The sequence below is a fragment of the Bubalus bubalis genome, chromosome 17 (genome assembly GCF_019923935.1).
Source record: "Bubalus bubalis isolate 160015118507 breed Murrah chromosome 17, NDDB_SH_1, whole genome shotgun sequence".
NCBI lineage: Eukaryota > Metazoa > Chordata > Mammalia > Artiodactyla > Bovidae > Bubalus > Bubalus bubalis.
In genome coordinates this window covers 2,653,753-2,667,571 of record NC_059173.1, presented here as the reverse complement: position 1 = coordinate 2,667,571, position 13,819 = coordinate 2,653,753, and the positions used below count along the sequence as shown (strand labels likewise).

Sequence of the window (13,819 nt, the reverse complement as noted above, 5' to 3'; positions counted from 1 at the left end):
AGACAGTGTCTGCGGTGGTATCAGTCAGCCCCCTCTAAGAACTTCCAGTTAGGTTTTCTGGACAGCAGAAACTTTAACATGGTATTGTGATTTTTTTGTACCATAAATCTGCCTTCCCCAATATAAACAAGCACCCCTATTTTTATGCTAGCTTAAAAGTTTGTAGCTTAGCGCCTCACTGAAATGCCACCTATTAACTCAATTTATGAGGCACCCATGAAGTTGTCGAACGAGATCTCAGTATAGTAAAGACTTGACTATCTGACTACTGATTTCAACCTAGACTTTAAATCAAACGGTATTCTCAAAGGCTTGACTTCAAGTCTCGCAACTGATTCTAAGATGGCCAGAATGATTACTCAAAGCAGTCCACTTCAGTTGCTTGTCTGTTTTCTTAATGATTTTCCCTGGCAGTCAGCACTTTCACTGCTGGGGCCCAGGTTCAATCCCTGGTTGGGAAACTAATATCCTGCAAGCCATGCAGCATGGCAAAACAAACATGCATATGCACACAGAAACAAACAGAACAAAACGCAAAACAAAGACATCAACGTGGCTGTAGCACCGTAACCAACTGCCCCTCAGCCACAGATCAGCATGGTTCCCTTTAAAGATCCTTACCCTGACAAAAGGGTGCCAGTTTATAACTAGTCAAGGCAATGAAGAGCACACAGGTAACTCAGATAATCCAACACTTATTTTTCAGGTGGTAGATTTAACATGCAGGCTTAACATTGGTCAGTATCAAGCTGAATATTCTAAGTGTCCTCTGCTTTTATTCCCTGTCCAACTGGCAGGTGACAGCATTCATTAAGGAGCCTGTGGCAAGCTACAGGAGCAAAAGAGGAATAGTACAAAGCGTGTAATACTCCGATCTAAGAGAATCAGTTTATTCACCTGAAGAAAAAAAAAAACCAAGGATCTGAACAGTGAGATAGTCCCAAGCATTTCTATTCTGTGTTTCAGGCAAAAGATGCTACCACTAACTGAAGAGCAGGTACTACATCTCAAGAACTGGTAAAAGAGGGCCTCTGAAGGAGGTAAGCAGCAGCTCAACGAGTCCCCATCTTTTTCCACTTGTAAGCCTCACTACCTCCTGTTTTCTAAACGAATGGTTCTCAAGCCTGAATCTGAGTCAGAATTCTCTGAATTGCTTGTTATTCAGCCAGACATGGCTGGCCCTACCTCTAGAGTTTGATTCAATGCCTATGAGATGGGGCCCGAGATTTTGTATTTCTAACAGTTTACCAGATGATACTAAACCATGGCTTCCCTGGTGGCTCAGATGGCAGAGAATCTGCCTATAATGCAGGAGACCTAGGTTCAACCCTTGGGTTGGGAAGATTCCCTGGAGAAGGAAATGGCTACCCACTCCATTATTCTTGCCTGGAGAATTCCATAGAGGAGCCTGACAGGCTAAAGTCCATGGGGTGGTAAAGAGTCAGACATGACTGAGCAGCTAACACTTTTGGTTTTCACTAAACGTTACTTCAAGCAACACACTTTGAGAACCATTGTCTAAAGCACTTTTAATCCATGACTTTTGATATGGGATCCCACTCTGTAACTTCCCAAAATCCTTAAACGTAATGCACTCACTAAAAAAAAAAAAAAAAAAGGCACCATTTAAATACTACCAAATCATAGCTTTTGATCTTAGGAAAATGCCAATCTAGCAAAATGGACCTCAGTAGGTTTACACATTAAGGGCTCAAAACCCTCAAAATAGCAAGTGATATAATAAGTCTACTTATAACCACCCAAATTAATAATCACTGAGGCTTAGGAGGAGGCCTGAAAATTCCCAGTGTGACTCTTACATGAGCTCCTGAGACATTCATGGAGGCACAGCAGACACTAACTGAACCCTGAGGAGTAACTATGCACCTGAGTCCCCTGACAACATCAACACATTTCAAGTTCCCCACGGAAGACGAGAGCCTTGTTACTCAAAGCATGGTCAGTGGGCCAGCAGAATGGGCCCCACCTGAGAGTTGGTTAAAAAGTCTCATTAAAAGAGTTGGTTAAAGAGAGGCAGAAACATCACTAAATGCTTTATTTATTCCAACAATTTGGTCCCAATAAGTAGATAGGGAGGAGGATGGCCAGGAGTAGAATCAACAGACCATTTACTATAGTGCTAAGAACACGGAACTGTTTTAAACTTCCTTCAAAAGAAAAAAGGCTTAGTTTGCCTCAAATCCCACATGAAATTACCAGAGTGTTGAGAAACATGTATATGGAAGCACTAACCTAACACCCCGACAATACCCAGTCGCGACCCTAAAACTGTGTGTGTGTGTGTGTGCTCAGTCCTGCCCGCCTCTCTGCAGCCCCATGGACCGCAAAGCCTGCCAGGCTCCTCTGCGCATGGAATTTTCCAGGTAAGAATACTGGACTGGGGTGCCATTTCCTACTCCAGGGATCAAACACGTGTCTCTTGTGTCTTCTGCAATGGCAGGCAGATGCTTTACCACCAGCGCCACCTGGAAGCCCCTGTAATTGTCATTAACTAAAAACCCTTAAATGAGCCATAAAGTACAACTATTTCTAACTAACCTGTGTAGAGACCGTTGAATCTAAATGGTCATGAACCGAAAAAATTTCTTTAAGGCACATTTATTTAACTGAGGCAGAAGTCTGAGGCTAGACTGCCAAATACAGGCAATACTGAGTTTCTTAATCTTTACTGTAGACACTGTAGGCATTCATAAGTTCTACACTAACAGAGATTAATAATATCTTCCTAAAAAACGACTTATTCATAAAGATGGATATGCATTAAAAAATGAAATAAACACCTTACCCTCTAATCAGGGTGTGAAAGTAATTCAACAGCCTCTATGCCTGGATTCTACAACATAATGTACCAGTCAGAACTTTTACTCAAAAAGAACTGGGAGACATGAATTCACATGAGTTTAAAAAAGCATTTTCCTTTCTTTTAATAAGCCTTTCTCCATTCAGATTTCACTTGTCAACATTTTAGGTAACAAGTTTAAGTTGTGAAATACTACTCAAGCACTCTCAGGTTTGAGACAAACTATATTTGGGAAAACCAAATCTGAATGAAGAAGTCACGTGCTTTCTATCGCTGCATATTCCTTTATGCCAAAACAGACTGGGTTAAGATAGAAACTGACCAAACACCTTTAACAAGTGAAAACACTCTTGTCCTCAAGTTTTTTTTTTTTTAATGCTAAAAATGAATGTTACTCCAATAACATTGGGTATTTTATCAAGTAGTTAAAGTGCCCAGTGTTATTGGAGTAATATTCATTTTTAGAGATAGCTAGTTAAAAGTAGCAGCATCACTGCACACACAAGCTGGTTAAAAGCAGCAGAATCAGTGCACACAGAAGGCCCAAGTTTAAAACACGAACCAGCCAGCATCCTGGGAAGCCTGGGACAACAACCACATTAGAGTCCTCGATTGGGCTCATACAAGGGAAGTAACAGATATAAGGCCCAACTGGGGCATAACCCTTCCCACCAACAGTCCCAAGCACATTTCAGGGAACTAGGAAAGAATTCAATGCTCTTGTCAACTGCTTCAGAAATGGTCAGTAGCCCACAAGACAGTGAAGCAATAGCTTCAATAAACACATGACCTTGAGGTGATTCCTCCGCCAACAACCTCAGGAAAAGCAGGTATCTAAAGCAGTTGAAATCACCTCAAGTCTTCAGCTAAGGGAAATATGATTAAAGTCTTACTGTCTTGAGTCCATATCCATTTTATAACAGCACGTAAAAAGAATTTAAAAATCTGGTTACCCTAGGCAAGCACACCAAAGAGTACTCCTGTGAGTTCACCTCTCAATGAAACATCAACAGAGGACACTGATGTCTGTGAGGCATCGCAGAGCTGCAATCCGTACTCTATGGCCTGTAAGTCAGTAGTAACGCACCAGTCGCACAGCTGTTACACAAAGTGTGCGCCAACACATTTGTTGCTCTTGTTTAGTTGCTAAGTCCTGTCCAACTCTTCGAGAGCCCATGGATGGTAGCCGGCCAGGCTCCTCTGTCCATGGGATTATCCAGGCAAGATTACTGGAGTGGGTTGCCATTTCCTTCTCCAGGGGATCTTTCCGACTCAGGGATCGAAACCTGGTCTCCTGTGTTGGCAGGCAGATTCTGTACCACTGAGTCACCAGGGAAGTGTCAACATATTCCGATCCACAAATTCACACAGGGAGGATCTGAGCCTTCAGTGGAAGCCTGCTGCTGCTGCTAAGTCACTTCAGTCATGTCCGACTCTGTGCGACCCCATAGACGGCAGCCCACTAGGCTCCCCGGTCCCTGGGATTCTCCAGGCAAGAACACTGGAGTGGGTTGCCATTTCCTTCTCCAATGCATGAAAGTGAAAAGTGAAAGTGAAGCCACTCAGTCGTGTCAGACCCTCAGCGACCCCATGGACTGCAGCCTTCCAAGCTCCTCCATCCATGGGATTTTCCAGGCAAGAGTACTGGAGTGGGGTGCCATTGCCATTCTCCTCAGTGGAAGCCTACTTAGGGGCAAATTTTAAAGTCTGGGTGTTTGTACTTTCAGAAAAAAAGTTCAAATTAATGTTTTACTAAATCTAGTTAATATTTAGTCCACATAGTCAGAATGAGACTACCTCTTTAAACAATACTAATGAAGTTTCTGCACAATGTTACTAATCTCCTCACCTATAAAGAAACACTATTTCATTAGTAACAAAGCCTACTTTTGTATAGCGATGGGGGGATCTGGAAGCGGGTTGCTTCTTCAGGTCGAGAAAAGCATCTCCATTTTCTGTTTCACCCACACTTCTATCCATGGCTCCTTGGTTGACAGTTTTTTGCACCTGGAAGAAATCAGCACAAAACTGTCACTGAGAACAATAAATTTTAAAGAGTCCTCACTGTTTAAGAAACTGAAATGATCTCGGACTCCCTTTAAAAAACCCTTTCTGTAAACCAGAACCCACTGGAAACAAAACCACTGGTACCTGGATATCTCTTATAGTAAAGAGCTCTAAGCATCAACAGGGTAAGGAAAGCAGAAGTGGAACGTGCCCAGATCAGGGGACAGCCTCTAAGCAGCTTTAATATAAAAAGAAACCAAGCCTGGTCGCTGCCACTCGTGAGGGCCGTCCGGCGGTAGTGGGGAAGTTTCCCGAAGTGGGGGCAGGTAGGAGACGGGCTGGGATCGGGGAAGTGGAGCAGTGGTAAAGTGCCTGTCACTTGCCAATGGACGGCGCCAGCTGCCCCTTGTTACCGGAGGCAGGGGACTGGGGACCGGGCCACAGCTCCCCTCGCCCGGCCCGCCGCACCTGTGGACATGTCAGGGGCGCCCGTGCCAAGGAAGGGGCGAGCGCCGGCTTCAGATACAAAACTCGGCTTCCCGGGGCCGCGACCCCAACCCCCGGCCTCTCGCGCAGGCCCTGGCCCAGCAGCCGCCTTCGGAGGAAGGGCGGGGACAGTACTCACTGAGGGGAGGCGGGCCAGAGGGAGCGGGAGGGCCGAATCCCCCAGCCCCGGTGCTCCGAGCTGGAGCCGGCGCAGGCCCGCCGCCGTCCGCCCCGGCCCGGCGGCTCGGGCCCGGCCAGCCGCCCCGCGGGCCTCCGGTCCCTGCCCGCCCCCCGCGCGCGCCTCGGCGCTCGCGCTCACGCACGCGACCCTGGGGCTCAGCGCGCCCGCGCCCCTTCTCTTCCCGCGGGCCCAGGCGCGCGGAGCCCCGGACCCCGCCGCTGCCGCCCGGCCCTTACTGGTTGCCTCGGCCGCCGCTCCCCTCCCCGCCGCCCGCGCCGGCCCGAGAGCTGCTCCGCGCGGCCTTCGCTCTCGCCCCCCCACCCGCCCGGGCTGTCTCCCTTCAGCCGCCGTAACCGCGGCCCAGCCCTCCGCCCCTCCTCCCCGGCCCCCTCCCCCTTAATAACTCCCTCCACGCACCCGGGCCCCAGCACCGCCTTCGCCGCCGCGCGCCCGGATGTGAGGTGTCCGCGGCGGTGCCGGCCGGAAAAGGGAAACACGGCGCCGCGCTCCCTGGGCGCCAGCCCCTGCGTGCGCCCGGCGGCGGGGAGGCGGAGGCCGGGAGGCGATGGCGGCGGCGGGTGGAGACCGGGCCCGGGGCCGGGAGAGCCCTCCCGGATGCGCGCAGGCAGTCGTCGCGGGCAGCCCCAGGGAGGACGCCGCGTTCCCACGCGCGCTTCGGGGCGGGGCGGCCGGGGAGGACGGGACGGGCGGAGCTTGGAGCCCACCGTCACCGCCCGGCGGCCGTCCGAGGAACGCAACTGGGGCCGGGAACTGGATCGGGGGGCCGCAACCTGGGAACGCGGCGGCTGCTGCGTTTGCACCATCCGTTCTCGGCGGAGAACCCTGGGGCTTCGGCAGCTGGATTCTGTGTTAGGCGAACCTGGGGGCTTGGAGCCTTCCGGAGTGTGTTCGAACCTCGACTTTTTTTTTTTTTTAACTGGTGGTGTGATGTTGGGCAAAGCTCTGACTGAGTTCCGCTCTTCTTACTGTAAATGATGTATGTGTATGAGGAATAAGAGAGATTACGCGTTGCTGTGTTAAAACTGCCACGGTTGCTTCTGAATGAGCTACGGGCGACTGACACATTCATTGAAATGTTCTTTCCCGCCCCGTAACCTTAATCTTTCCTTAGTCTGCACGGGAAGGGGAAGTGCAAGTGCTTTTGGCTGAAAATGAGATTGCAGATGTCAAGGGCTTAGTACGTAGTGCTGGAACCGGCAGACAGGGCCACAGAGAGGCAAAAATATCACTATGATTCCCCTCATCTGTGAGCAATGAGAGTAACTGCCGTGCTGGGAGGAAAGGTTTAACGGAGATCGCGTGTGAGCCTGGTCTGCAGGAATTTCACGAGCCCGTTTCTGCCTCGTGGGACCGTGAAATGATACGTGACTGTGGAGGGAAACGTAATTTTTCTCGTGGAAGGATAGCGAAATCTACTTATCTTTCAATGAACCTGCTTTCTTTAAGCTTCAGTTGCGAAATCAGCCCATTGGGCAGTGAGTGAGCTCTTGAGTTCCCGTCCTGAATCTTAGCAGAGAAAACAATTATGAAAACTTTTTATTTTTGTCTGTTATATTGGGTAAAATGTGTTTTTTTACAGTCTTCTATCCGCAAGCCACTATGGAGAAGTGGAGCAGGCCTTTTTTTTGAAGCTCTTAAATCCTGACCCTGACAGTGTGAAACCATAGTTACTTTACCTTTGGAACCTGTTTACTCATCTATCAAAAAGAAATAGCAGTACCTACTTTTCAGGCTTGTAGTGGGAATTAGAGATAACATTAAAAACACTCTTCTGGTTATCTTTTGCTGTTTAACAAACAATCCCAGAATTCAGTGGCTTAAACCAACATTTACTTTACACCAAATCTGCAATTTGGGGTGGTTCTAGCTGGGACAGCTGGTCTCTGCTCCCTTCGGCTTCAGCTGTAAGGTTGGGCACTGCTACTGCTGCTGCTAAGTCGCTTCAGTCGTATCCGACTCTCTGCGACCCCATAGACGGGAGCCCACCAGGCTCCCCGTCCCTGGGATTCTCCAGGCAAGAACACTGGAGTGGGTTGCCATTTCCTTCTCCAATGCATGCAAGTGAAAAGTGAAAGTGAAGTCGCTCAGTCGTATCAGACTCTTAGCGACCCCATGGACTGCAGCCTACCAGGCCCCTCCATCCATGGGATTTTCCAGGCAAGAGTACTGGAGTGGGTTGCCATTGCCTTCTCCGAGGTTGGGCACTAGGAACATCAAATGGCTCACTAACGTGGTTGACGGTTGGTGGTGGCTGTCAGCTGGAACCAATGAAGCTATTGGCTGTAACACTTAACACCTGGTCTCTTGCGTGGCATGAGCTCCCTCACACTGGTGGCTAGATTCCCAGAGCAAGTGTCCAGGTAGGAGAGAGCCAGACAGTTGTAAACTGTCTACCCTAGCTTCCAAGTCACTCATTGTATGTTCTGCCACATGCCAGTCTTTTTTTTTTTAAGATTTTTTGATGTGGACCATTTTTAAAGGCTTCATTGACTTTGTTACAGTATTGCTTCCCTTATATATATATGTGGTTTTTTTTTTTTTGTTTTGTTTTTGTTTTTTAGCCAAGAGGCATGTGAGATCTTAGCTCCACAACCAGGGATTGAACCACTAACCTCTGCACTGGAAGGCAAAGTAGTAACCACTGGACAACCAGAGACATCCCCACATCCCACATTCTAGTCTTTAGATAGGAGTCACTAAGCCAGGCCTGTATTTAAGGAAGAGGACTTAGACTACACCTTTATATAGGAAGAGTGTCACAGAATTTGCAGGCATATTACAAGTCATATATGAAATGTGCTCCAGGCATGGTAGCTATTATGCTAGAGGCCTGGTCCTCTGATCTATCCTAGCGAGAATGTACTCTTCCTCTGGGCTCTTCTTTAATGTATTGTAGAATCTTGTTCAATTTACTTTTTACTTCTCAGAGCCTTAATTTATCCTTATTAAAGGAGACAATTATTACCAAGGAATAAAGGCAATCATTTACTAAAGGAGAGCCATCTGTGAGCTCCTTTCACCTATCATGTAAAGCTGCTGCTGCTGCTGCTAAGTCGCTTTAGTCAGACTCTGTGAGACCCCATAGATGGCAGCCCACCAGGCTCCGCCATCCCTGGGATTCTCCAGGCAAGAACCCTGGAGGGGGTTGCCATTTCCTTCTCCAATGTGTGAAAGTGAAAAGTGAAAGTGAAGTCGCTCAGTTGTGTCCAACTAGTACCGACCCCATGGACTGCAGCCTACCAAGCTCGCCCTCCGTCCATGAGATTTTCTAGGCAAGAATACTGGAGTGGCTTGCCATTGCCTTCTCATGTAAAGCTGCTGCTGCTAAGTCGCTTCAGTCATGTCTGACTCTGTGCGACCCCATAGACCGAAGTCCACTAGGCTCCCCCGTCCCTGGGATTCTCCAGGCAAGAACACTGGAGTGGGTTGCCATTTCCTTCTCCAATGCATGAAAGTGAAAAGTCAAAGTGAAGTCGCTCAGACATGTCTGACTCCTAGCGACCCCATGGACTGCAGCCTACCAGGCCCCTCCATCCATGGGATTTTCCAGGCAAGAGTACTGGAGTGGGGTGCCATTGCCTTCTCCGCATGTAAAGCTAGATGCTTGCAAATCTTTGTTTCATTGTAGCTTTTGAATGTTATTCTCTTTGGCAGAAATGATAATTTGTAATTCCAAATGCCTCCTTTGCAACTAAAATGAATTTTCAAGTATCAGTATGGGAAATCCCTTTGAGAGAGTAAGAAAGAGATAAGTGATTTATTCTACTTATAGATTATTTGTAAAATCTTGGTTTAGGTTCAAATTCTTGTTTTATAGTCCGTTGGGGAAATGAGCAGTTCAAGAACAGCACAGAAGCAAATGGAAATTAGAAACCTAGAAATTTTGAGAGCAGCCTCAACTCATAAAGTTGGGATTACATCTCCACTGCTCTCCACCTTTCTAAATGGGCTTTTTCCTAATCAGCTTTTGTCTCCAAGGGTACTCCCTAGTTCCAAGAAAATAGGATTTGAACAGTTTCACAGCTGTGGCATCATGTACTCAAGGATTCAGTCCAGTTGCTCAGTCATGTCCGACTCTTTGCAACCCATGGGCACCCCACTCCAGTACTCTTGCCTGGAAAATCCCATGGACGGAGGAGCCTGGTAGGCTGCAGTCCATGGGGTCGCTAGGAGTCGGACACGACTGAGCGACTTCACTTTCACTTTTCACTTCATGCATTGGAGAAGGAAATGGCAACCCACTCCAGTGTTCTTGCCTGGAGAATCCCAGGGACGGGGGAGCCTGGTGGGCTTCCGTCTATGGGGTCGCACAGAGTCGGACATGACTGAAGTGACTTGCCTCCCTGTCAATCACCAACTCCTGGAGCCTACTCAAACTCATGTCCATTGAGTCGGTGATGCCATCCAACCATCTCATCCTCTGTCGTCCCCTTCTCCTCTCACCCTCAATCTTTTCCAGCATCAGGGTCTCTTCAAATGAGTCAGCTCTCTGCATCAGGTGGCCAAAGTATTGGAGTTTCAGCTTCAACATCAGTCCTTCCAATGAACATTCAGGACTGATTTCCTTTAGGATGGACTGGTTGGATCTCCTTGCAGGCCAAGGGACTCTCAAGAGTCTTCTCCAACACCACAGTTCAAAAGCATCAATTCTTCGGCGCTCAGCTTTCTTCACAGTCCAACTCTCACATCCATACATGACCGCTGGAAAAACCATAGCCTTGACTAGACGGACCTTTGTTGGCAAAGTAATGTCTCTGCTTTTGAATATGCTGTCTAGGTTGGTCATAGCTTTTCTTCCAAGGAGTAAGCGTCTTTTTATTTCATGGCTGCAGTTACCATTTGCAGTGATTTTGTAGTACTCGGGGACTACAAAGGCATTATTAAGGGACTTCTGTAAGACCATACAGCAAGTTATTTGCAGAGCCTAAACCCTTCCTGGAGAAGGCAGTGGCACCCCACTCCAGTATTCTTGCCTGGAAAATCCCATGGACAGAGGAGCCTGGTAGGCTGCAGTCCATGGGGTCACTAGGAGTCGGACACGACTGAGCGACTTCACTTTCACTTTTCACTTTCATGCATTAGAGAAGGAAATGGCAACCCACTCCTGTGTTCTTGCCTGGAGAATCCCAGGGACGGGGGAGGCTGGTGGGCTGCCATCCACTGGGTCGCACAGAGTTCGACATGACTGAAGCGACTTAGCAGCAGCAGCAGCAACAAACCCTTCCTGGCACCTTACATCTTTGACTTTATATATGCAAAGTACTTAAAGGAGTCTGACACCACCAAGTGCTGTTGCACTATCTCTTGTTATTCTGATTAATCCTTCCCAAGAGGACTAATTATTTTATTATAATTCAAATAGAAATGGCTTTAATTCCTTCATAAACCAGTCAAAACCAACGGTGGTAAATGCACATGAAAAAATATTAATAAATCATTTAAAAAGCATACTTACTGATTTATCTTCCTGGATGGTTGTAATTTGCATAAACATTTACATAAATATTAATACTTATAAAAGTACAGTAAGTAAATACTAGTTACCATGTTAATTAAGATTTTTGAACGTCACTAAATTATTTTAAAAAATACTTGGCTACATCAGATAAAAAGATTGTCCCGTGTCCCCCTAAAGTGGACCTTCTCCTTTTAAACACTTTTAATTACAAAAACTGACATAAGTAGAAACTAGAGCAAAAATGCAAATTACCTGTGATTCTAATCCCAAAGCACTCAACTTATTTTTCCTCATGTTTTTAACGTAAAATGTCTCGAGCATTTATATTCATAATGCTAGCCTTTGTTTTCCGCTCTCCACCAGGAATCTCAGGTGCTTTAAATGTTTTACAAAACACAGAAGGAAAGGATTCAAAAATGCCCTACCTTAATGACCTATAATGAAAAAGAATCTGAAAATATATACCTGAATCATTTCTCTGTACACCTGACACTATTAACACTGTACATAAACTATTCTTCAATTAAAAAATAATGCCCTACCTAACGTCTCCCATCCCCATGTTAAAAAGATAATGAGTGGGCCGAAATTTTAAAATTAACGGCTGTTTATGCGATACTAATAATTAATGCTTGTTAGTTACGTTTTAAAAGTAATGGTTAAGAGACGATATCAACCTGGGATAATCTCAATTCCCCGGCTGGGCAACCATGTGCCCTCACCCACGCAGTCCTCGCTGACAATCTCCCCACTGCACGCACGCGCGCTTCGGTACCGGCTCACTGTTCCCCGGGAACCGTGGAACAGTGCCGCCCATCACGCGCGAGGCCGGAGGTGGCTGAAGGACGACCTCGGTCCCCTCCCGCCGGCCTCCACGCAGGAGCCTCGCTCGTCTCTAGTGCCTGCCCCGCGAAGTGTAACTCGGGAATCCACTCAAAACAGGTTCAAACCAACATCGATATCGTAAAACAAGTGAAACAGCTTCCACCGCTCCTGTCCAAAAGCGGTAGAAAGCTGAGCTCTGAGAGAAGAAGCGAGCAAGCCACAGAAGCACCGAGGCCTCCGTGGGGCCGCCCAAAGCAGGTGCGTCTCTCCACGCAACTCATGGCTAACTCGCGTTTCGGATACAGAGAGGCGGCGTTGGCTGGTGGGGGTGGGCGCGTCCTCTGCCGCACTGAGGCTGCGCGAACTCCGGGTCCCGGGCGGGGCGTCCCTCACGCACGCAGTGTTGTCGTGGAGACGGGGGGCGGGGCCGGCGCGAGACTTGCGTCCTGAGGCGCGGGAAGCGAGGGGGTGGCGGGCACGGGCCGCGACGGCCCGAGGGTTTGGGGCCGTGTCTCCCGAGACTTCTCTGAGGCGGGAGGGCTCGGCCTCTGCGGCCGGAGCCCAGAGGCGAGGGCACGTCCCTCCGAGCCCGGTCGGTGACTACTCTGTGGGCGCGTCCGCTTCCTCCTCCTCTGGAAGTGCAGGTGATGCTGCCTCCCCGCAGGGCTGAAGTGGGAGAGGGTAGGTGAGTGGAAAGGGTGCGCAGGACGGCGCCCGGCGTCGTCGCTTCTCGCCCCGCGTCCTCCCCGCGCGTCAGGTGAACCCGGGCGGGTGCGTGTGCCGCGTCGGTGCCGGATTCATTGGCGCGCGCGAATTCGAATTCCCTGCTGTGTGGCCGAGCGAGCAGGGAGGGTTTGCAGAACTTAGGGGCCACACCAGAGCCCCGAGGGCCAATTGGGCGAACACCCGCAAGTGGGAGATTAGTGCTTGCTTTTTTTTTTTTTAGTTAAAATTAATTTACTTGTTTATTTTTGTTTGCACTGAGTCTTCGTTGCGGCGCTCGAGCTTTCTATGGTTGCCTGGTGGCATGCGGTATCTTAGTTCCCTGGCCAGGGATGGAACCCAGGCCCTCTGCATTGGGACGCCGATTCTTAACCACTGGACCACCAGGGAAGCCTCGTGGTGCTGTTTTTATTTGATGGGAGGCAGTTCAGGTTTATTGTTAACCTCTGGATTATAGTAAATATTTGTTGAGCGAATGGTGTTAGGTCCCTGTGTACCAGCCCCAGCTGTACCACTTAGTGATGATGTGGGCCCTTCATCTATAAAATGAAGATGGTTACCATCTGTTGAGGTGGTTGTGTTAAAGCAACTAGTTGATGAAAAGTGCTCAGTATTGATACTGTGCCTGGCACAGAGTACCCGCTCCATGAATGCTATTTTGACTCTAATCTAGACTTTCTAGGTGGCATGGTACCCACCTAAGTGCCATAGAAGCACAAGGCTTGGAGGTGTCATGGAAGGCTTCCTGGAAGAAGTAGTTGAAATTTATTCTGCAACTTGACATATAAATTTAGGTATTTCCTTGCTTTTCTTTAGCAAGATCGCTCATTTCTCAGTTATTGTTAGAAGCTGCAGAATACTGTAGAAACTTCTTTAAGTTACTCTTGGATTTGCATTTTTCAAATTAACATGTGTATTAAAAAATTAGTATTGGGACTTTCCTGGCAGTCCAGTGGTTAAGATTCTGAGTTTCCAATTTCCGGGGTGCAGGTTCCATCCTCCCTGGCCCAGGAACTAAGATCCCATATGCCGCCTGGCAGGGCCAAAAGAAAATTAATATTGAAAGCTTATATTAGAAAATAGTCTCCAGGCTGCAGTTCCAGTTTCCATTCTTGTGTTCATCCTCATGTTACTTGTAAATTGGAAGTAAATGACCTTATAGGTGATATTTTTTGATTTGTTAAATTTACACCTTGTGTCAACCATTATTCATGGGAAGTAAGTACTTAGCTCAGTTTTTCTTTCCTCATCCCATTAACGTGGTTATGTGGTAATTTGTTGTTAATAGTGTTTACGT

At 47.9% G+C, this 13,819-nt stretch overlaps 2 protein-coding genes across 23 annotated transcripts in view; one reads left to right on the top strand and one right to left on the bottom strand.

The window, feature by feature from the left end:
• Positions 1-6,026, bottom strand: part of EIF4ENIF1 (eukaryotic translation initiation factor 4E nuclear import factor 1) — a 39,017-nt gene extending 32,991 nt beyond the window's left edge. For 4 of the 6 annotated variants that reach the window (XM_025267308.2, XM_025267312.2, XM_044929914.1 and 1 more), the window contains exons 1-2: positions 5,732-5,864; positions 4,709-4,828 (exon numbers count right to left, since the gene is read on the bottom strand). In XM_025267308.2, the coding sequence (XP_025123093.2) occupies positions 4,709-4,801 (93 nt within the window). In that variant the 5' untranslated portion in view covers positions 4,802-4,828; positions 5,732-5,864. Of the gene's footprint in view, positions 1-4,708; positions 4,829-5,453; positions 5,474-5,731; positions 5,865-5,912 lie in introns of those variants that run through there. The other 2 variants (XM_025267310.2, XM_025267309.2) reach the window with 2 other exon arrangements.
• SFI1 (SFI1 centrin binding protein) overlaps positions 5,135-13,819 on the top strand; it is a 95,584-nt gene continuing 86,899 nt past the window's right edge. For 6 of the 17 annotated variants that reach the window (XM_044929909.1, XM_044929906.1, XM_044929904.1 and 3 more), the window contains exon 1: positions 12,219-12,484. The gene's annotated coding sequence lies outside the window, so the exon portion shown is untranslated. Of the gene's footprint in view, positions 5,155-11,489; positions 12,058-12,216; positions 12,485-13,819 lie in introns of those variants that run through there. The other 11 variants (XM_044929908.1, XM_044929899.1, XM_044929903.1 and 8 more) reach the window with 6 other exon arrangements.